We start from the raw sequence: 25,249 nt of genomic DNA on the forward strand, positions 1-25,249 counted from the left end.
ATATAAAAGATGGGATATAAATCTAATAAATAAATACATTCTCGTATTCCATTTAATTTGGTTTGGAAAAGGTGAAAGGAAGAGGACACTTTTTAATGCTAAATATAATATGTAATTATCTGAATGGTTCCAGATTAAAATATTTTTTTGTAGGCAAACTAGCAGACATTAACAAGGTTTCCTTATACATATATTCATTTCATAAATACATTCTTAGCTTCAGTGATACAACAGCAGTTTAAGAGCAAATGTTCTTTACATTCGTCAAAAAGTACATGACACATTCACTTGTTTAATTGAATAATCAAGTGACAGCTATAATCTAAAAATTGCAGATGGCAGCTGTTGGACCTTGAATGCAAAAATGCAATGCTTCTCTTAAGATTATGCTTATAACAGTGTATGTGCATATTAAAACTAGTTTAATTGAATCAGAGATATTTTAATCAAATGCAAATTTAACCAAATGAACAATCAATCAGGTAAATTACAATAGCCATCTGATTTGGCAATCTTAGTAAAAGTATAATTTGGATGAATTTAGATAATATCCAGATAGGAACACACTGGTGCCTCTGAAACAAGCTTCAGATACAGACTGATTTCAATAAAGGAGAATATTTGTAGCTCAGGATTGAAATGAGGGGCCCTTGGTGCTCTCTGAGCTTGCTTGTTTTCTTGCTGAAAAGTTAGGGTATTTCATTACCCTAACTAGGTAACATCATCAGTGCTAGTAAGGAGTGCTATTTGCTGTCAGCTTATATTCTGGTGTCTTGCCTGTGTGGGTGGAGGTTGTCTTAGGGATTCTTTGGTTGGGCTGTTTATTGATGGCTCTTTGGCAGTTTCTTGATTGGGGTATTGCTTACTTGATTGTTGGTCTTGCATAATCTATGCTGATATGAGTGCTGATTACTGGTGGAGAGGTGCTGGAGTATTTTTCTCTTTTGGGCTGGTTGAGTGTCTCTTTGACATAGTTTATCTTCTTCTTCTTCTTGTGCCATATCCGTCATCGGACATTGCGATCATGTTGGCAATCCTATTTTTGTCAACAGCCATATGAAAAAGTGCTGTTGAGTTTTGTCCAAACCAGTCCCTAAGGTTTTGAAGCCATGACGTTCTTCTTCTGCCTGGACCTCATTTGCTTTCAATGTTTCCCTGGAAGATTAAGTAAAGGATCCTGTATTTTTCTGGGTGTCGTATCACATTTCCAAAATATTCTAACTTTCGCTTTTTAATGGCTTTGATTAGTTCCCTTTGCTTTCCCAGGCAACTTGTCACCTCCTCATTTGTGATTTTTGTTAACCCAGCTTATACGTAACCCAGCATAGTTTATAGATGTTGTTAATGTCTATGTGTCTATTGGTAGATGATTTGTCAGAGCGTCAGGCTTCTAGAAATTCCCCTGCATTTTTGGACTTGGCATGGTCTAGGATTGTCACATTTTCCCAATTGAAACTATGGTTAAATCTGTCTATATGTTGTGAAATTAAAGAATTTTCGTCATGCATTCTGAATGCCAGTTGGTGTTTATGGATGTGTTCTGCCAGTCTTCTGCCTATTTGTCCTACATAATGTTGTTGCAGTTCTTACATTGTATGTTGTAGATGACTGTAGATGAGTTTTTAATTCTGGGGTTGCTGGGTCTTTTGGTTTGCTTATGCCAGGGTTGTCAAATTTGTGGCTTGCAGGTTGGATGCCTCACGTGCTAGATACGGCCACGCCCGGTTTAGCAAAGGGGAAGAAGTCGTGATAGGTCATGTGATGCTGCTGTGATGATGCAGGTTTGACACTCCTGGCTTAGGTCTAATGCTATATGCTAACACTGATGATGGTACTAATTTGAGTAACAAAATGTCTGTTAAAAACAACCAAGCTTAGAGAGCAGCAAGGATCTCTCATACATACTCTAGCTTTAAGTGAAAATTCATTTTCACACTTTGTGCAATAAAGATGGATTTTTTTTAATCATTTGGATGTCATGTTTAAATTGTAACATCCCTTCCCCCCCATGGATTTGCTTTTTCTTGTGCTTATGAAAATGATTGCTTCAGTCTTTTAAAGGATGATAAAAATTTCATGTAATTTCTTGAAGGGCAATAAAGAGATGCAACTTGAAATTCCTTTGGTGATAGTTTTTTGCTGTGTGGAAACAAAGAATAATGGAAACGTGATTTATCTTTTTGTCATTGTACTGTAATTGTATGACAAGAGCATTAGAAATTTACCAGCTGATAAAATTTGATAGTGATATTAACTTTTGGGCATTACTGGAAAATTTAAATGATATTGTCTCAGTTTATTCTGGATTTGTTTTATTTAGATTTGAGAGAATGTTTTAATTATTTTTAATGAGTAATCAGATAAAAATTAAAATTAGGGAATAAAATCATTGTATTTAATGATTAAAAAGCTACTACTTTTTTGTTAGCATTTGGAGGCAAGAATATGCAGGAACAACACTTAAATATTGTGATAATTAGCAATATGTGTGGTTCTCTGTGGGTTGGCTTCCCCAAATTCTCATTCTATTTGTGGATAGAGAATTTGGGGGAGAGAAACACTGAATGTTGTCATTTCTTTTCCTGGAAGAGGACATCTTCTCAAATGTTGAATGTTAGCTTTTTCTATAAAAGGCAATAAAGGCAGTTACATTGGCAACTCCCCATCTATTTGTATCCTGTGCAATGTCTGAGGTTGCATCTCATTCAGGGACTTTATACTTTACACAGCAGCTGCTGCACAATAATACAAACAGATAACTGGAAGCTAATGAGATCTAACTTAATGAACAGCCACATTGAGGAATTGTTTGATCCTCTCGATTACAAAGAGTTCCAAAACATATTTAAATTATGTTAATCTCTTCTCAAATAACATTAACATTTATTACAATATTCACTTTTCCTAACAAACGAAAAAGACCTTCAACACCAACTGAAAGTTGTACAATGATTATACATGATGAAGGAAAAAGAAGCTATATAATTATGATAAATATAAACTAAAAATAAGGGAAAAAACCCTAATTAATAGAAAAAGATCTGTATAACAAATATAGATAACAACATAGTACTAACTGAAGCTTAACATTAAATCTAGGCCGTATAGAAACATACTGCAGCATCATTTCATTTTTAGGCATAGAGACTTTAAAAAAAAAAAAACCTCATATCCTAGATCCATTACTTGAAATAAATTCATTTCTAGTTATGTACATTTATCCTGTTTGTCATATTCTAGGTTTGATGCAGCAAAGTTCTTTATGAAATGAAAAATTCCATGTTTAGCAATATCATGCAAAATCACAAGATTCTTAACTATAATATTTCCTCCCAGAATTCTATTGATTTATGTAGTGTTTTGAAATTCAAATAGGGCTATTACTGGACAACACCACATTATTAGAACATTATATTCCATCATAAAGAAGAACTTAATTTTTAACAATGTTTAAATGCTATCTGAGAGGATTTGCTAAACTCAGAATAATATTATTGGATGAATTACTTCCATGTCTGTTTCATATTCCTTAATACCTAGATCCACTGATTTCCAAAACTAGATATTCCAATACTTCATTCCACAATTCAATATACAGTTAATAGTGTGATTTTACTTTTTACTTATAAAATTGAACTGTGGATTTCTATTTAAGAATTACATTTGATAAAAATCCTAAAATTGAAGGCATGCTGGAAGTTTGTTTATTCATTTATTAAACTTATATGTCACCCATCTCACCCATCTAGGATATTCTAGGCAGTTTACAATAGATTAAGTTCATAATATGAAGCACTAAAACAATAAGTAGTAATATTAAAAAGTGGTTTAAAATTTACAAAGATGGAAAGGAAGGGAGTGAGATGCACACATGGAGGAGTTCATTTTATTTTAGTCTGTAATCATCTCAAGAATGACTCAGAATAACATTTCCAAAATGATTGGTTGCTATGTCTGGGCCATATTGCATGTTTCAATTATATATAGTCAAAGCTGATTTTGTAAGTAAGTCAGATTCAGGATAAAATCCGCCAAAAACTTAAAACTTAATTGATTTAGAATGTTGATGCCTTGTCTAATCCAAGCATTCCAATGAAACGTCTTCACTGATTTTACATTTGTGTATTTGTTTTATCCTTCAGCATCAGTTTATCAGGTGATATGGCATTAAAAGATAACTGCTTATCTATTAATAAGCAAACGTGCCTTGCAACTTTCAAAGCTGGAAATTAAAATCTCTTCTTAGTACACCTGGACTCTCACATTTTTCAAGACTTAGACATGTTACACACTTGTTTCACCAAATGGGCCCAAAAGGAGGAATAATAATAAGGAATCTAATAAAAATGTTAAAAATCTAGTGATACAGCCAAAAATTTGTAGACTGCAGTTATCATCATTGTAAAGTAACCTCAATTTGGCCACAGTTATTCTAGAGGCTTTAGCCAGCTATAAAAATTTTCTCATTAACTTACCTATCTGTGTAAAACATCTAATTGGAATTTACATTGGATTTCCTCTTATAATATGACATTACTCTTGAGGAAAAGTTCATTTTGATAATCTTAATTGTGCCTCAAATACTTAATGGAAGGTATAGACATTGACATATATCTACTGAAATTTCACCTGTTTGTTTAAACATATTTAATTCAACATACTTGGTATATTCTAGAAAAGAATAAACCTAGGTACTTTATGAAGTCTATGTCAACTTTGAATTGAACCTGCCAGAACCCATTTTTCTATTCCTCAGTTGCCACACAGAGGGAGGGGGAAGGAGGATGAAATATGCTGCTAGGCAAAACACATAACTTTCTTGTGGGAACCAAAGTCATCTCTACAGGTGGTGGATAGAGACTCCTCAGTTGCCACACATAGGGAGGGGGAAGGAGGATGAAATATGTTGCTAGGCAAAACACATAACTTTCTTGTGGGAACCAAAGTCATCTCTACAGGTGATGGATAGAGACGGGGAGGAGTGCCTGGAAAGCCCACCAATTAACCTAATTGGCAAATGTGACCTGTAACTTTTGGGGAGGGAGTTATTTTCTATTTTAATTATACTGAAACCACAGGAAACATTTAGAGTTGGTTTTCCACTTGACTGAGCCAATATGATCTACCCAATAAAGAAGTTCTTAGAGGAAGAACACCAAGCCTCATGCATGAAGAAAAATATTTGAGTCAAGGCAGAAATGTAATGTTAGAAAACATCTCAGACTTGACCTTCCCTACTTTTATTCAAGGTAAAAGAGGGAGACACATTCCTGCAAGATTACTTGTTACTGTAATATTATAATAAAAAAGTATACTAGTATTTATAACCTTGGTTTCCCAGTCTGGATCTAACTCAAAAGCCTGATAATGCTTTGTTTCTGTTAATTTTCATTTTGGTGTTTCTGTCATTGGTTTCTTTCTTAGAGTGTGTCAAGATATTAAAGGCACTTAAAAATGAAAATAAACACTTTTATATGCTGATGATATTGTAGCTAATATTGATTGCATAATTATGCAATGTCATTATTAAAATTTATTATATGGTTATATGGTTTATACAGTATTAATATTAGCTGGAATGAGCCTAATTTGTTACCTATGAGATGGATTACATCTATAAGATAACTCTAAGGATTTACAATATTACAAAACATTTCACAAGAAGAGTCCTCCACTCCTCTGCTTGCAACAAAATACCTTTGCCACCAGACTTGAAATTCTGGGTTTAGAAAATTTAGAACTATGCCGCCTTCGGTATGACCTAAGCATAGCTCATAAAATCATCTGCTACAATATCCTACCTGTCAATGACTACTTCAACTTCAACCACAACAATACACAAGCACACAATAGATACAAATTTAAAGTGAACCGCTTCAAACTCGATTGCAGAAAATATGACTTTGGTAACAGAGTGGTTTATGCCTGGAATGCACTACCAGACTCTGTGGTCTCATCCAAAAACCCACAAAACTTTAACCTAAGACTGTCTACCGTTGACCTTACCCATTGCTAAGAGGTCTGTAAGAGACATGCATAAGAGCACCAGCATGCCTACTGTCCCTGTCCTAATGTTCCCTTTAATTGTATTCATTTTATGTATTCGATTCATGCTTATACTTATATATATTATCTAATATGTACTTGACAAAATAAAAAATAAAATAAATAAATAAAACAATATGCACAGACTGTCATGATCCCAACTAATACACCGAAGCAAATCAGAACTCAGAGGTTATTGTTTTCCTTCAACTCTTAATCTTCTTGTTGACGTTAGGGTTTCTGCAGGTAGTTGTTTACAGTATTGATGACAGTACAAAATAATACATATTGTTTGTATGTTTTCCATATTTCAATTATCTTAAAATGCAGGATATTTTGCAAACACTGGTGAGAGATGATTCTTGAAGTATATCTCCTAATAACAAGTGGCAGATGTTTATGCTATATAACAGACTTGGGAAATGTATTATTAATGTATTGGTTGTCTTCTGGATTTTATCTTGCAGTGCTTTGAAACAATGATAGTGGCTTGTGTTTGTTTCATATTTGGCTTTCTAAGTTACAGTTGAGTCATCATATATGAATCACAAATTCAGGAGAAGTTCAACTTTCAACTAATCTCAAAAAACCCAGGCTAATACTTTATAGCAACTCCTACACATGAGCACATGGTGGTGCAGTGGCTAAGACGCTGAGCTTGTCGATCGAAAGGTTGGCTTCTAAATTGTGCAGTCCTTATCTATTAACATTTGTTGAGCTGTAGGGGATCCCTGGCAGATATTTAGCATGGATATCAAGGAACATTCTATGCAGGTAGTCTTCGACTTGCAACAGTTTATTTAGTGACTGTTAAAAGTTATAATGGCACTGAAAAAAGTGATTTATGACTGTTTTTCACACTTACAACCGTTACAGCATCCTTATGGACACATGACCAAAATCCAGACCCCTGGCAGCTGACACATATTTAAGATAGTTACAATGTCCCAGAGTCATGTGATCCTTTTTTGCAACCTTCTGACCAGCAAAGTCAATGGAAAAACCGGATTCATTTAGCAACCATATTAGTCACTTAACAACTGCCATGATTCACTTAACAACTGTTGCAAGCAAGATCATAAAACTCAACAAATATTTCACTTAAAAACAGAAATTTGGGGCTCAAGTCAAGGACTCCCTGTATATGACACAAAGGTTGAGGCTAGGGGTTCTGTCCTTGAAAAAATATTGTATAAGGCCATGATGATTTCTCAATACATTTCTCATATGAAAAATATATATGTAATGCTTATACAAACATAATTGTGGCATATACAGTAGTGACCAAAATTGAGGAAACCTTTTTGGAAAAGTGTATTTTCTAAAACTAGCAAATAATACCACTGTGTTTTTTTTTTGAGTAGTACCATAGAATTATATATCAATGGAAAAACAATTTAATCAAGAATGTAATGCAATAACTTTTATGAAGGATTTGCTATTAAAATTTACAGTATAAAGAAGAAAAGTGAAACACATAGAAAAAACGAGTTATACAAAAATTATCACCATGTCAGTTAATACTGACTGTGTTTCCCCGAAAATAAGATCCTGTCTTATATTTTTTGTGCCCTGAAATAAGTGCTTGGCCTTATTGCCACGTGCTCAAAAGCCCGATTGGGCTTATTATCAGGAGATGTCTTATTTTGGGGAAACAGGGTAGTTGTTAGCATGAATTACGGCCTTACAACGTCTTCCCATGGAGTGAAGCAAGTCTTTTAGTTCTGCAGCTGTTATAATGTGAAACCAAGATTGAATGATTGCTTCTATTAACTGGGTTTTATTGCTGGGTCACTTCTGACTAACAAGTTTCTTTAGTCGGCTCCATAGATTTTCAATTGGGTTAAGGACTGGGCTATTCCCAGGCCATTCCAGCAGTAGAGTATGATTAATTTGAAACTCCAAAGAAAAGTGGTGTTATTAGTCATCAAATCTCAAGAATACATTTTTCACAAAAGGTTTCCACAATTTTGGCCACTACTGTACATCTAAGAAATAAGAAAAAAATGTGCAAATGAGGAAATTACTACAGAAAAGAAGCATACATTAAGGCTTTTGGAAACTTCAGTGTATTTAAGTAGAAAATAATTGCAAATCACATTGAAATCAGTGGACTAAATAACAGTTACCTTTTCTTGACTTGGACTTTCAGTTTGATAATCCTAACTTTTCAGTCTTTCCACGTTTTATAAAGAAAATTCCATATATCCTTCTTCAACCTTATAATTTTTTTTCTACCTTTCTTCTTCATCAGCTTTTTTTTATAGCTTAGAAAATATGTTCAATTTTTAATAATAATAAAATACAGGTCTCTTTCTTACTATGTATTTTGGATTTTTTCCATTTTCAAACATGACTTTATGAATAATTAATTTAGGAGTCATTCAATAGAAAAGGGTTTCTCAGTTGCAATAGCCATATCAATACATGAAGTTTATATGTGCCAATTAATTTATAGCAAAAAACCTAATTTACTGCCTCAGAGAACGAAATTGTGTTTCTGTTTCAAAGTGTTAGATGGCAATGTAGCAAAAGGTGTGAACTGTGGGCTTATGTGCTGCACAGTGATAGCAGAAAATCTAATTTTTTGGTTAAAAATGGATATGGATTGAATAGCTTATTGCTGGAATCATTAAACCAGATATTTCATACGGTGTTTTTTCCCCTCTATGTGAACTCTTGTCACTGCAAGCCATCAACTAACAAGTAACACTTGCTGGTGTTACATGCTAATGGATTGCAGTTCCCTAAGGGGCCAATTGTACTTGGGGGGATGACAGAAAACCTCTTATTCTGCTTCAGGCTTCTAGGATCATGGAGAGTTCCAAGCTTTCAGCAAGGTAATGAATAGTATCTGCTAGTTTTTATTATTATTACTATTATAGTTTGTCACATAGGCAGCCAGATGTTCCGACTGGATTTAGCATTTTTATCCACCTATCAAGTCCTTCCAAAGGACCTGGAATAGGCAGATATGGATATTTGATGATATTAAAAGTATTGTCTTAGGTGTTCAGAATAAAGCTGCCTTTTGCAATTGACTGGTGTTGTTTTTGTCAATGCCAGTGGTGTACAAGTAATGCTCCAGTTGTTTTGGGATTGCATCCAAGACGTTTATTGCTATTGTTACTACCTTTGCTTTCTATTTCCACAGACTTTCTATAGGTCCCAAAGGTGCTTTTACAAGAGGCAACTGGACTGTCTTGTTTTTCTTTGAAGACATTTCACTTCTCATCCAAGAAGCTTCTTCAGCTCTGAAATGGATTCATACTCCTTGCAGACAGATGGTTATTTGCATTCTTTTAGAGACTTGTTGAGGCCACCTGGAGGTTTATCTGTGTCTTGAGGGTCACTTGAAGTAGTGCAAATGGCTGTGGAGCCTTCTCCAAACTGTTGAAAGGACTGTGTTGTAGACTGCAGATAGATGATGTTCTCAATGACTCTCTAAAAGATTTCAGATGACAAGTTGTCTGTAAGGAGTATAAATCCTTCCATTTCCCACCATCCAGTCAGCTGAAGAAGCTTCTTGGATGAGAAACAAAATGTCTTCAAAGAAAAACAAGAAAGTTCAGTTGTCTCTTGAAAAAGCACCTTTGGGACAACCATGACCTGGATGACTGAGAATCTCTATAGACATCTATTTGCAGGTCTTTGTATTTTGTCCTCCAGCACTTTCTTTTCTATTCTGCCATCTCCAAGTACTGTCACATCCACGACCCAGACTTTTTTTTGTCTTTCTTATCGATAATTGTTAAATCTGAGGTATAATGTGGCAGATACCTGTCAGTTTGAATTCTAAAGTCCCAGAGTACTTTAGCTTATTTATTTTCTATATTTTATGGTCCTACCAATTCTTGCTTGCAGGCAAATGATATTTCTTGCATTGTTGCTATTTAGTTGTGCTGTTGTTTGTAGTCAGTCTGTGCAATCTTTTTGCAGCAGCTAACCAGGCGGTCCACTGTTTCTTCAGCATCTTTTTAGAGGCAGCACTTGCTGTCTGTCACTGTCTTCTCAATTCTGGCTTTGTATGCATTTGTTCTTAAGGCTTGGCCTCGTTTAGCTTTAATATGCATTTGAATTGATACCTCTGTTTCTTTCTACAGTTTTCCTGCTCTTAGCCATTGACAGACCTTGTTATTTTCTGCTTTGCCATTTTTTTAAAATTTAATGTACTGGCCAAATAATACTTTGTCTTCCCTTTCTGTTCTCCCTTTGTCTGTTTTCTGTTCTCTGTTTGGTTTTTCATGTAGGCCTGTTTGGTTTTTTCAGTACTCAGTAAACCTTCTGTTGTGACCTAGGCTGCCTGAGTCATTAAAACACACGAGTAGTCCCAAAAACCTCTTTTATTGCAACAGCTGTGAATTACATTCATTCACAAGTGAGTCCCAATTAGTTGCAAAAAGTCCTTCGGGATAATCACCAACCTTTATCTCCCTTGACACGCTGCCAAAGACCTACTTGGCAAAGCCACACGGAGTCCAGAATCAAACAGAGATGCTGACTGGGAACAGAATTAACAATGTTGCTTTCCTGCAAAGGGCCGACGTGCCTTTGCTCCTCTTTTAAGCCTTATGGGAGGGGCCAATCATCTCCAGGCCTTACTCCTGAGTCATCCCTCTAGTTTTAACTGTTCTCGCCTTCTGGCAGTCCTGCGCATGCGTGCACTAGGAACAGGCTCCTCCTGTTCCTCTGCCTCTCTGATGTCTGACTCTGGAGGCTCCGGAGTCCATGCATAACTCCCAGATGGCCCTGGCCCCATCTCTGCTTCCGATGCAGAGCCCTCGTCAGAATCTTCCCCAGACTCTAGGACTGGCCCATGTTCCTCCCCAGCCTTCTTACTGTCCGACTCCGCTGCCAGCTCTGCAGGCTGCTGGCAGACCACAAACACTTTCCTGGTATACTAGCTTCAGTGCATTGCCTTCACTACCCATCAGATATTTTTCCAATGCCTTTTTTACTTTTGCAACTCTCTGATATACTTGCAACATTCTGTGCCCACCTATTTTCCTTGGCAAGTAGGGTCTATCAACATCACTACGTAGACGAAGGGCATGATTCATTGTCATTATTTTTCTGGTTTGCCTATCCTGTGCTTTTAGTTCTGCTTTCTATTCTAGTAGTGTATCTAATGACAGGAATTGCCCAAGTGTTAATTGCCTTGATCATATTTCCTGCATTGAGTTTGAACTTTTAGATCATCTTTACTCTCATGATGATGCATTCATTTCTAACCCTTTTCTTGACTTCAGTGTGCTTGATGTTGTCAGTTTAAAGGATATCTATGTATTTGTAGTGATCTTCTTCATCCAGACTCTCAATGTTATTTCCAAAGGGCATTTTGATTCCTACAGTTTTTCACTATTTTTCCTGTTTGATAGTGACACATTTGTCCAGTCCTAATTTCATTTATGATATCTTGGCTGTATGCATGACAGTGTAGAGCAGCAATTTATTTTTATCATTATTATTTTTATTGTCCTCAAAGGGACATGCAGCTTAGCATAATATGACAGTATTTCACCTGCCAGATACATATAGGCTTAAGAATGCTTTCTCACTGGTTGGCTTATATATTCATATTTGGTTTTATAAAAGAGTACATTAATTTATATATAAGAGATGCCTTGGATTTTTTAAAAATACTATCAAGGCAGAGCACAGGGCCTGTGATAATGAAGCTAAAAGGATAGCCTTAGTAAACTTTAGGTGGCTATTGCTATCAAATGATCAGTAGACATGTGTCTTGAAGATGGACAAGTTTAGTGATAGCATATGGACAGAAAAAGTATTTAGCTGTGAAAGCTAAATACTTAAATGTCTTTGGGCTTATCTCAGTGTAGCATTTATCTGGAGTGCTACTTTGGAATTGGGATATATGTGACCAGCTTGATGCCTGTTAATATCTGGGATGTGTTAGGCCTTTTAAAGTGGAAATAGTGCCACTCATTTCCAAAGCCTTAGTAAATTTACTGGATGAGAGTGATGATAAATAGCAATCTCAAAGGTGCTTTTTCAAGAGGCAGCTGGAGTCTTTGATTTTTCTTTGAAAACGTTTCACTTTTCTGAAGTGAAGATGAAGCTTCTTGGATGAGAAGCAAAATGTCTCCAAAGAAAAGAAAGAAAAGAAAAGAAAGAAAAACCAGAAAGTCCAGCTGCATCTTGAAAAAAGCACCTTTGGGACAACCATGACCTGGATGACTGAGAATCTCCATAGATAAATAGCAATGTTATTAAGTACTAAACTGGATAGCGGCAGCATATCCTTTTTTCTTTGTTCTTGCTACTGCTTGCCCAATATCCAGGAAAAAGGTGATTCTTGAATCTGGACTCTCTTGAAGAGGAGGCTAACTTTTAACTAATGGAGTAAAAAGATATTTTATAGCCATTTTTCTCTTGTCTTTTTTCAAGTGAAATATTTCAAGACATTGTATTGGATTTGTTGTGAGATCTCCAAAGAGTATTTTCCAGGCAAGTGAATATTTACTACTCACTCAAAAAGCCTACACCTGAAAATGATGGAATAATCTTGTTATGATTGTTCTAATCTCTGAGGAAACTGGGTTAGGGTTAGGCTACCCTATCTATCAGCCTTTCCACTCTCATACCTCACCCTATCTCCCCACGCTATCTAGGGTACAAAAACTATCCTATGTATCAATCCCTTCAGCTGTTTATCCTTTTTCATCTCCTGCTGGATTTAGCTAGAATTTTATTACAGCAAGTAGGATGAAGAAGGGAAAAATTACCAGTTAGGACAAGTAAGGAGGTACAGCATTTGTTTCTCTGCTCTCTCAATCAGATTGTAATTTAACAATTCTAATCGGTGTAATTATGCCATTATTAAAGGCTAGCACTTGTGGTGTGAATCGTAATAATTAAGTTTTAATTATGGTATTTGGTAGGGTGACTCACTACAACCAGGTGTGTGTGAAATATAAACCCCAAAATGTACTATGAAGCAAGACAACACTGACTGAGAATTTGGTGAATTGCAAGACTAAAGAAAAGATCTAATGGTTGATTGATATCACCCTGTTTTTTAAATATCATTGTCACTCTTCTTAGCCATTAAAATGGGGCATGCTATGTCTAAAAATGTTTCTTTAAATGTATTTAAAGAATACATTTACCTTTCTTTCAATAATTTCATATATGAAATTAATTTATTCATTTCAAAAATAAAAGGCTAGGATTCTATTTGTTTGGAAACATTCCCAGTTACATTCCCTTTTGTCTCTTAAGATAATAGTGTCTTGTAATATCTACCTGTGAGATACTGATGATCACAAAAGAACGTGTCAAATTGTAATTCCTTATTTGAATAGGTTATATTCAGATTTGTGGTGACAATCTATCTTGGATTATCTAGATTTCCACCCATCACTCTTTTGCCTAAGAAAAACCAGTGATCCACACTGATCTCAGAATATATGTTAAGTTACAATTTGATGATAATTCTCCAGAATGGCTCAGAATATAGTGTATCCCACTGACTCAAACAAATTCCATGCAACTGGAAATTAGAAAGTGGAGAGGATAAATTCAACTTTCAGCATTTCAGCATATGTTTGAATAGTAAATGCCTTGGCTAATAAAGCTTGCTTACAATATTGGCTTAAAATAGTTCTTTTTTTTTTTTTTAATGTAAGCAATGGAGGCATCATTATTCACTTTGCAAACAGGGATGGGACAGAACTTGCCTACTGTTTGCAATTTACCCAGTTAGCAATTATTTATAATGCAAGAGATAAGTTACTCTGACCTGAGGTATAATATTGTAAGCAATCAGGTTTCATGTAACAAGATTTATCTTATGTATAAAAGCAGTAGTTACAATGAAAACAATATAGCATGAATCATATATATTTCCTAACCAAATTGATTTAATTTTATGTGCAGATGGATAATGCTCAGTTCCTTTCTGTTTTTCAGAAATGTGCCACTTGCCATTTGCTCATCAATGGTTATTGTCACACTTGGCTACGTCTTAACTAACGTGGCCTATTTTACAACTCTCAGCCCCGAGGATATGCTAATCTCCAAGGCAGTGGCAGTGGTAAGTAGTGGTAAAAATGCATATAGGAAATTAGGGAACGTTATAATATATTGAAAATGAATCCTTTGACTATAAGGGAAGAACTGAATTTATAGGATCTATATTTTTATATTAAAGAATATATATATATTAGTAATGTTTTCTGTTTTTTTGGTTAGACTTTTTCTGAACGTCTACTGGGAAATTTTTCCTTAGCTGTTCCTATTTTTGTTGCACTTTCTTGCTTTGGATCTATGAATGGTGGTATATTTGCAGTATCAAGGTAAGTTATTCTTTTGCTAATGAAAGGTAAAATACAAGTGAATGGAACATAGAAATATACTGTATATTCATATACACACATGCATACTTACTAGATTTATTTCTTCATATGTAAATACCACTGACAGTCTAATAATTGAATAAATACAGAGAAAATATTGTACTTTTCCTTTAGTTTTTAGCTGACATTGAACACAGTCTAATAGTAAAATGAGTGAAAGCAATAGAACAATGTATAATATTGCAGAAAATCTACCATATTTTTCAGAGTATAAGACACACCAGAGTATAAGACGCAGCTTAGTTTTTTGGGAGGAAAATAGGAAAAAAAATCTGTCTACCAGGTATTCATCTGGCTAGCATCCATAGTCTGGTCAGCTTCAGCACATTAGTTTGCTGGTTTTTATTTCCTGCTTGGTGATAAATAACAGCTTCTAAAGCACAACTGATCTTTGGAGAGAGAAGCAATGAGAAAAGCAGGCAAACAACAGAGATCGCTTCAGACGTTAGCACCTCATTAGTCTGAAACAAAGCTTTGAAAAAGCTACATTCAGAGTACAAGACGCACCCAAATTTTCAGCCTCTTTTAGGAGGGAAAAAAGTGTGTCTTATACTCCGAAAAATACAGTATTTTAAATAGATTTTTTTATTATTATTGTTCCCATTGCCTGGTACAATTTCACTGATACTTGTACAAATTAACTGCAAAAGTAAAATAAAGCAATGCTAAAACTATTCCTATTTTTGAACGCTGACAAAGATGTAGGTTCAAAATAGGTTTTAGAAGGTTTTTTTCATAAGCTTCTAAATGTGCTTTCTAAAATTCTTTAATTCAGCTTCTGATGCTTGCATTGCATAGAAACAAATAGTACTATTGAGGATAACTTTGAACGTATTGTGCATCTCTGGTGAACTGCTTCAATTAATCTTGGTAATGAGCATCTTTAAAAGCTGTCCAAATTTATTTTCCCATCAGGATGTTCTACGTTGCATCCCGTGAGGGTCACCTTCCAGAAATTCTCTCCATGATTCATGTTCGCAAGCACACTCCTCTACCAGCTGTCATTGTTTTGGTAAATCATATAAACAAATGGCTCTTTATCAACACTGTATAACATGGTCCTGCTCGGAAGCATTCAAATGTAACTTAAACACTACTTGAAATGTGGTTATTTATTTCTGTTTCGGTATGTTTGGAGGGGTGGAAAATAAATAATGAGATGATGTATTCAAGAACTTTCTGCTAGTTGCCCTTAACTCTCATGGCTAGCACTTAAATCAGACTGCTGTATTTTATTTGAAGGTTGAATGAGAGTGATTAGTTAAACTCTCAATGGAATGATTCTTCCTAGATAGGAGGCAGACCAGTGAAATTCTAAAAACAGGCTATATGCTAATGTGCTGCTTTGAAGAGCTGAAGTTACATTCTAAATATTTTGAAGAAAAATGTAAACAGCAGTGATAGATAAACAGCATTACCCCTCCTCTCATGGTGCTAATTCTAGGTAATTTATATACATATGTATATAACTGCCTTTTTTATATCACCAATCTGCAATGCTGAAATGAAGTGGCACGTTGGATAAAGGACCGCAATTTTATTGATGACAATGAAAATGTATTACAGAACCTGCAATTGGATAAAGTGGAGGAACACACACTGCTTTCTCACTGTCACAACTATCAAATCCAATGAACAAAACAAAAGTCCTGTCAAGCTGGATAGCTCTAACCTTTTACTAATACAATAGTTTTGGTCAATTTAATAAGCACTTATACTGTATGTATAAGTTAATCAGGTTGCAGCACAAATGTCTTCTTTCATGACTGTATAAAGAGAGACTGAATTGACTGAAGAGAATAGGGTCAGATGCTCTTATACCCACTGTATGGCATCTCATTGTAGAAACAGTATAATATTAGAAAATTAATTATTCATTTCTAGTCAGTGGAGAGAGATCAGAAATGGACATGGGTACAAGCTCACATCCAAGTGTATATTGTGGTGATTAGGCCAGTAAATATTTCTGTTCTTTACATCAGTAGTCTGTGCCTCACGAGTCATTTTAGTGTGATTTATTCCCTATTAGAAAGTGACAAACAAGAGCTATCTACAGGCCATTGAATAATTTGACAACTTTTCACTAATATCATTGGTCAAATTTACTGAGGTTTAGACTCCATATGGGCAGAATATGAGACATGACAAAGATAGAATCTTGCAAACTTATGTGGCATCGATTTTATTTTATGAATTCTGAGGACTTGGATTGGGTGCTGGACAGTATGAGTTTCATCATGTATGGGTGGTATTCACACTCAGCCAGTCTCCTTTGGGATGATTGGATCAAGTTCAGTGAGATTGCTAATGCTCTTCTCTTCGTGAAGCCATCTCTATATCCAGTCATTTCGGATACCAATTGTCTAGTGTACAATAGTCCTTCTGTGGCAAAGATTTTGGAGAAAATGTTAGAACTCCAACTACAAGTGTCTCAAAGAAGTGGATTAACTGATTTTTTTCTCAGTAAAATGGGGGGGGGAAGAGAAAATTCAATGTGGTTTATGGTGTATCCAATACAATGTAATAAGCAACAACTTGTGCACCAATGAAGCTTTTTAATTTTTAAATTGTTTTTCAGTACCCACTCACTATGGTCATGCTCTTCACCAGTGATCTCTACAGCCTCTTGAATTTCCTCAGTTTTGCCAGATGGCTTTTTATAGGATTGGCAGTTGCCGGGATGATCTATCTCAGATATAAACGTCCTGATATGCCTCGTCCTTTCAAGGTAACCATGGTTACATGACTGTTTTCCATAAACAGGTTTTGTTCAAACCAAGCCCTGTATTTAAAAAGAGATCACCTAGTGAAATTATCCTCTTTTCTGGTTGCTCATACATTTATATGAATTTATCTGTCTCTGAAAATATCTTCTGAGGCAGGGGTGAGATTCAGCAGTTTCTGACAGATTCTGGAGAACCGGTAGCGGAAATTTTGAATAGTTCGGAGAATCGGCAAATACCACCTCTGGCTGGCCCTAGAGTGGAGTGGAAATAGAGGTTTTGTAATATCCTTCCCCCAGGAGTGGAGAGGGAATGGGGATTTTGCAGTATCCTTCCCCTGGAGTGGGGTGGGAATGGAGATTTTACAGTATCCTTCCCCTGCCATGCCCACCAAGCCACGCTTACCAAGCCACACCATGCCCACCAAGCCATGCCCACAGAACTGGTAGTAAAAAAAAATTAATTCCACCACTGTTCTGAGGCCTTATGTCACCAATCCAACAGCACAATACTTTCTTATCTTCAACAGTGTCCAACACAATTATGGTAGAAATTAAGTTTGGGAGCCAAACAGGTTTTGTGGCAAATGTAGCCACATTCTTCAACATCAAACTGAGGAACTCAGTTGTTAAAAAATATTGACAGTTCTTCAGTCATTGTGTCAATGGCAGTTGCCTGAATTGGTTCTGCTTCTTTTAGGGATTATGTATCACAGCTAGACCTTAAACGATTTCAGTGTTGGTTAAAGAACACAGCTTGCAGTCCTTCCAGTCAAAGAATATATTTTGCTCAATATTACCCTGTTTTCCCCAAAATAAGACATCCCTTGATAATAAGCAAAATCGGGCTTTTGAGCACAAGGCAATAAGACCAAGCGCTTATTTCAAAAAAATATAAGACAGGGTCTTATTTTCGGGGAAACACGGTACTTGATACAGTAATATCTTGATCATTGTTTTATATTGCTCCATGATACAGGAATTATTTTCCCCTTAATTTAATTTTAGTTTTATTTTCAGTAGTTCATTGGGATTTTATTGTTAATGGTCTAGTGGTACATCACAAGATTAGAAGTTAAGAGAATATAAATCCTGCCATAGGCATGAAAGCCAGCTGGGATACTTTGGGCCAATCACTCTCTGTCAGTCCAACTCACCTTACAGGTGGTTGTTGTGAAGAAAATAGGAGGAAGAAATATTAGGTATGTTTTCAGCCTTGAGTTATTTATAAAAATAATAAAGCTAAACACAAAAATAAAAAAATAAGCTAAAAAAAATTAAAAATGCTAAAATAAAATCTTAAAAAATTGTTTTTGTTTTGCCAATAAGGAGTACTATATCATTCTTGAAAACTGAAGTGTTTAATTACATATTGTAGGTTTTGCTTTATTTTAAAATAAATTCCGTTTTTTTTTTAATTTTAAAATATTTTTTATTTCTGTGAATAAAGAAGTATGGAATATTACAAGCACACCTTGCTATCAGAACTTGTTATTCATTTCTAAAATGTCATTTAACCTGGCAGTCTTTTGCCTGATTATTTATTGATTTGGGGAAGCCGGGAAGTTAATCAATATATAGTGAAGAGTTTTAAATCATAGACCATACCCTGAAAATCTTGTTTCATAATAAGACTGATTCAAATAGACAATTCTAAAATATTACATTCTAATTGCCATTGCTTGTGCATTATCATTTAAAATGATGGTAGACTAGCAAAGCAAAAAAAAAAAAAATGCTGGGAAAAAATTATACAAGCCTCTCAAAGTACAGTCTGCACAGATTTGTGAAATCATCTGATTGGCTTTACTGTATGGGACTAAGCATTTTGTTTTTCACAATGCAGATGCCTTTGTGGTGTTTGCGAGCAAGCAACCTCTCTTCCACTGTTGTTTCTATCACACCGTTGAACTTGTGGCTTCAGGTGTAGAGATAACACGGAGTCTCAAAACTAATAGCCATTGACAGAACTGGTCTTCATAAATTGATGCAATTCCCTTTTATTTTTTATTTATTTAACCAATTTCTAAGATTGCTCACCCATAAATGACTGTAAGTGACTTAAGTTCATTCAAAACAATATTAAAAGAGAACTGCACCATGAAGAAAAAACCAAAATATACAATACATAAACCGTTACAATTACATAGCAATCAGTGGTGCCACACATTGCCTAGCTCAGTCCCTGTGTTAACACCTTGGTCTGAAATGCCTTCCTGAAAGACAGCAAGGTCAAAGGCATATAGATTTCAGGGCAAATGCTGTTCCAAAAGGCAGATGTAACTACAAAGAATACTTTCAGTCACGTGAGATGACATTGCTTTAATCAATGGGATCCAGAACATGCCAACTCAGACAAGTCTTAAATAGACAATTGAAAAGAGAAGGTCTTGCAAATACCTAGATCCTATATCATGGAAGGCTTTATAGATGACTACCAGTGCCTGGAATTGTATTCAGCAGTTGATGGCCAGCATAGCTTTGAAAGTATTTGTTTACATAGACGTACCATTTACCGGTTTAAAGATATCCTTCTGATTTTTAACCACGTCAACTACTTCCACTAAGAAAAGTGACAATGGTGTAGAACTTGTTATTAATTAAACCACCACTTGGATGCATGTTGAATAAAAATGCATTTAATTTCCTTTTCTTTTAATAGCCACTTGCATTTGCATTGGCCTTCCTGAATATCCACATTTTTTCAAAGTTATAGAGTGTCACTATATTTTAATTGTTATGGAATGTTGAATATTACTGACATTTAATTTAGATTATAATAGTAATTGTTTGGAATGTTTTCCAGGTGCCGCTGTTTATTCCTGCTCTGTTTTCCTTCACTTGTCTCTTCATGGTTGCACTGTCACTTTATGCTGATCCAATTAATACTGGCATTGGTTTTGCAATTACAATGACAGGAGTCCCTGCCTACTACCTCTTTATTATTTGGGACAAGAAGCCAACATGGTTTAGGCGATTTTTAGGTGAGTGAATTTTAAGCAAAACTGATTTTTTTTGTATTTTTATTTATAAGCTGCCCATCTTACCTCAAGGTAACTCTTATTTTTATGTTATTTTTATAAAAAAAGTATAACTTTACAACAGAGAACTTAATTTTTTCATACTTTGCTATTCTTATATCACACAAGTCATCTTCTTTTTTAATCTGATGTACTGGATAAATTGTTGCACTACTTTAATCAGAGAGTAGGTTTTAGTAATAGAACTCATCACACAATTTATAATTTGGAACACAACTACATTCCCCTTTCTAATCCTCTTTCCATAAAAAAATGTGGCTCTCTAGTTGTCTGTCCTATGCCCATAAAACCATCTTCATGTGTGTCTATCAAATGAAATATGAATGCTGGCTGGTAATTCCTAAAATTTGTTGAGAAAGGAGACAATTCATTTGTTCCTGTAATCATTCTTCTGTACTTTCTCAAAGATAGTGTCTTTTCCCAAGTATATAAGAGATTATAATATGACAACAACTAAATAATTGTATGGAAATTTCTTTTGAGTCTATAGCAATGCATTATTTTTATATGAATTGTAGAGAACAAACCAGAGATTTCCTCACATTTATGACTTCAAACTCACAATTCCTTTTCTGCCTGTTAATAATATAATTGATTTTTGAATTAATATCAGTGGCTTTATGTATTATTGGCCACCAGGAATAAATCTACAAATAACTTCAGCCTTACTAGGATTTGTCAGGTACAGATAGCCATTATAGTTAATATCAGATCTTATGGAGTTCAAAACCCACTATTGGGAGTTAGTCCAATGATTTTATGTAATGCTCCAGATTTTATAAACAACAATGACATTGGTTGCCAAAGACTGACAGTAAAGATATAGGCCAGGGGTGTAAAACTGAAGGCCTGCGGGCCACATCCGGCCTGCTGGGTTCTTAAATCTGGCCCATGGAGCTGGCCTGGTAATATCAAAGGTGAGGCCCCTGCACGGCCCATTTTTGGCTGACAGAGTGCTACTGGATGCCAGGAAGGCTGAAAATGGGCCATGCACAGGCCATGTGGGGCCTCTATGTGGCCCATTTTTGGCCAGCAGAGTGTTGTAGGAGGCATGGACGGCAAAAGTGCCCCCGCGCCCCCTTTTGGCTGGTAACGTGTTTCAGGAGGCCGTTAATGCTGAAAATGGCGCCTCCCCCACGCCCCATTTTGGCCAGCAGGGTGCTGCAGGAAGCATCTGTTCCGTCTCCCCCCCTGCTTCCTGCCCCCAGAGGAGGACTACAATGCAGATCTGACATTCGAAGAAATCCAGTTTGACACCCCTGATATAGACAATCTATAAGTATGTACTAATTTTTCTGGACTCTTAATTCCATGATAATGCCACCAAGATAGAAGACTATTTCAGTATAGATTTCTGTGGCTTATATATCTTACTCAGTGCAGGACCCTTTGGTCATAATTGAAACTTAGCAGGTACATTTTAATTAGTTCAAAACTATCTCTCTAGTTTTATGTTAAGACCTTTTTGGTGTAGGTTATGGCATTATGTTTAAGTTGATGAGCACAGATGCTAGTTGAACATTAAAAAGAAATTTTTAGGAGCAGAATGTCAGCTCTATACAGCCAGTTTCCAAGAAAGGTAAATTCCTTTTACCTGGGCTGAGACAGAAGCCAGGTAGTCTTCTGTCAGGGATCCTTTAATTTGCACTCCTGCACAGAAGAGGATGTTGGGCTTGAAGGGCTTTATCTTTTCAATTGAAATTCCTGTGAAAATCTCAGCGTCTAGCATTTCAATTAATTTTAGGAAACATTTTCAGCTGAGACCATTAGGAATCTTTTATACCACAAAGCTAATTTTGGCCTGGGGGACAATGTCAGATTTATAATGGGTAGGAATGTATAATCCATATCATTTCTTCCTATGTATTGCAGTCCTAATGAAAATCCCAGTACCTGTGATTCTTCTAAAAAGAAATCCCTTAATGTAGCTGCAATTAATTTTAATTAGCTATGCTTTAACACACACGGTTGTTGCTGCTTCTGCAGAAAGAAAAATCTACAATCTGTGTAATGGTGTTTTTGCACGTGTGTGTGTGTGTGTGTGTGAGAGAGAGAGAGAGAGAGAGAGGGGAGTATACAGGCTAACAGGCTATTTTTCAAGAATATGAAATGGAATATTTACCATATATCAAAAATGATAATTAAAAGATAGTTACTAAATTATATCAATGTATAAAGTTATTATATATAAATATATGTCTAAAGTTGCATCTTTTTAATGTTTTCAATACCTACAATAAATAAATCACTGTATGATAGTCAAAATATCTTCATCGTTTTTTTTTCCTTATGGCTTTATTTATCTACTTACTGTATATGTCTTCACAAGTATTGTTTTCTTCAAAGAATTGATATAAACATAAGAAATATAAAACAAAACTTGTGTGTTGGGAATCACTGTTACTTATCTAACCTTATGTCTATAGGATTCTGTATTTATTTCTCTCTGCCTCAGAAGAGTCTTTGTATTTTATTCTTTCATCAGGTAGTTACAATTTCACAAGCTGTTGAGTTGTAGTTTCATAAATCAGTTTGGCCACAGGATGCCAGTGTTGAACCATTACATTTAAGTAAAAAGCACAATACTTTTGAGATTTCTGCTCAATGCAGCGATATTTTGAGTGCTGTGATTATTATTGTTTCCTGGCAGGAGAAAATATAAGTACCATAAATGAAACACACAGACTCTGAAAACCTAGTTTAAATTCGTTATACAAAATAGTTTGTAATTAGAATGCTATGCTTCCATCTCATGGACATCATCTTTGGCAATCTAACAGTTAAGGAGAAAACAATATGTGTGTGTGTGTGTGTGTGTGTGTGTGTGTGTGTGTGTGTGTGTGTGCGTGCAGCTTGAAGCAGAATGCTCCCTCCCACATGTCGGGGTAGACCAGGTGTCTCGGTAAACACTTAATCTTTCCCCTGGTTCAAGCTGATGAAGGGAGGAGAACTTGTGGCTCAAAAGATTAATTCAACTACCTAACATGCAGGAAGCCCAAGTTTGAATCCAAGTAAGGGTATGGCTAACTGATGAAAGCTAAAAAGCTTGAAATAGATCTATACTAGTCTCGCTTTATTTCTTTATCAGCAAAATATAAATTTGGTATAAAATGGTTTGTCGTGAATGTGACTGCTTGAGGGCTCCTGGATTGGAGCTGAAAGGCAAAAGGGAGCAGAATGCCCCCTCCCACATGTTGGGGTAGACCAGGTGTCTCGGTAAACACTATATATATAGATATCAATAATCTTATATGAAGCAACCATAAACATTTGTTCCTTCTTAAGGCATCAGTGGTTTTGATCTCAAGATATATTATTTAAAAACGGATAGTCATCAATCCCTTCTGTAGGGTAAATTAATTTGGTCAAAAAGGTTTCCTGATTTTTCTAAAACATAGTTTTTAGGAATAATTAAATGGTTTTAAGTAAGGAAGAGAATGAACTAGTTGAGTGGGACATTCACAGATGCAAAATTGCAGTATAAATCAATTTATTTCAACTTTAAAACCATTCACAGATGCAAAATTGCAATATACGGTAAATAAATTTATTTCAACTTTAAAACCAAATGAACATGATGGAACCAAAATATATTGAAATGCCTTGGCATGCTTTAATGGTTTTTTTGCATTGGATTTTTAGTGTATGCATGTAAAAATCTGATTTTAAGGAACAGAAGGAGCTATTAGACAGATAGAGTAGGAAGTTCTGCCCTAAATTCCAATAACAGCTTTTTTTAAAAAAAATTATTTGTTTACATTTACATCTTACTTTTCCTGTAAGGAATGCCAAATAGTATGTAGGGACAATACTATTTTTTATTCTAAGAACAATCCTATGTGGTAGTTTAGAATGAGAGAAAACAACTGTCCCAAAGACACTACATATGAAATAAATCTCACAGGAACAGGTAATTATAATTGCAATACATCTAATGTACTGTTGAGAGTAAGAATTTGCCAGGTTATTTTTTAATTTATTTAATTTATTTTTCTATTACTTTGTAAAGGCAATCTTCTTAAAACTTTTAATAAAATTCAAAAAATGAATCACCAGACTGATTTTATATACATTTTATGCAACACATATTTTGGATTTGAATCAAACTGTCAATTGCTTCAGTTGAATTTCTATGTCTCTATTATCTCTTTCTCTGTCTATAGTCCTATTCCAAATGTTCTGAAAAAAAAAACACACCTACATTTGAGTAAACATGAACTGACTCTCATATATTGTTCTTTCACAGGCAACATGACATCAACATTACAAATAATCTTAGAAGTTGTTCCAACAGAAGATAATCCAGATTTGTGATCTTCAGCTAGATGAATCTGCATTGTTGGACAAACACCCAAGTTCTTCACTGATTAAATGAACTTTTTTTTTTTTTTTGCCAAAATGGCTTTTTAAAAAGTTTTACTGGAAGAAGTTATATTGGGGCATCAGTTTTAACCTGATACTTGATGAAAACTTTAAATAGAATTGTTATGTATGTATGTATATACATACATAAAAAAGTTATCTGATACTGTATCAACAGTTTTGTAGGCAACTATCTTAAAACTGTTGTAAAATAGTGTTTATCTTCTGCTTTGCAAATGGAGTTGATATGGTATTTTCTATATTTTAAATGTATAAATGTCCAATTTTTCATACTGATATTTACTAAGAACATTTGTTTTAAAAATGTTCATCATAGCTGGAAATATTAAGAGTGGATTATATGTGAATTCTCCATGCTGGACCTGATGTAAGACAACAGTAAAAGAATTGTATTAATACAAAATTATTTCATTATTTATTCTTTTTTTAAAGAAACACTTTATGGTTCATTGGGGACACTACTGCATTAAAAACAACTCTTATTTCCTTTTAATCAGTTGTGGTTAAGACTGCTGAATTGTTCTGACATACTAAAAAATATACTAAATGATGGACAGAGGAACATTCTTTGTCAATACTTACACATAACAAATGTAACTTCCATTCTAAGTGCTTTAGGCAGGTTTGCTTCATTTTACTGTCTCTTTTTTGCAAATCAACCCAAATTCACTATTTATTTG

At 35.0% G+C, this 25,249-nt stretch overlaps 1 protein-coding gene across 1 annotated transcript in view; it reads left to right on the forward strand.

Annotated features, from left to right (window-relative positions):
- Positions 1-24,972, forward strand: part of SLC7A11 (solute carrier family 7 member 11) — a 63,779-nt gene extending 38,807 nt beyond the window's left edge. Inside the window, exons 7-12 of the mRNA XM_034401506.3 lie at positions 13,978-14,101; positions 14,260-14,363; positions 15,339-15,435; positions 17,002-17,151; positions 19,952-20,129; positions 24,433-24,972. Coding sequence (XP_034257397.2) covers positions 13,978-14,101; positions 14,260-14,363; positions 15,339-15,435; positions 17,002-17,151; positions 19,952-20,129; positions 24,433-24,500 — 721 coding nt within the window. The 3' untranslated portion in view covers positions 24,501-24,972. The remainder of the gene's footprint in view (positions 1-13,977; positions 14,102-14,259; positions 14,364-15,338; positions 15,436-17,001; positions 17,152-19,951; positions 20,130-24,432) is intronic.
- Positions 24,973-25,249: the final 277 nt, after the last annotated feature.

The sequence above is a fragment of the Pantherophis guttatus genome, chromosome 8 (genome assembly GCF_059756535.1).
Source record: "Pantherophis guttatus breed Tessera chromosome 8, ASM5975653v1, whole genome shotgun sequence".
Lineage (NCBI taxonomy): Eukaryota > Metazoa > Chordata > Lepidosauria > Squamata > Colubridae > Pantherophis > Pantherophis guttatus.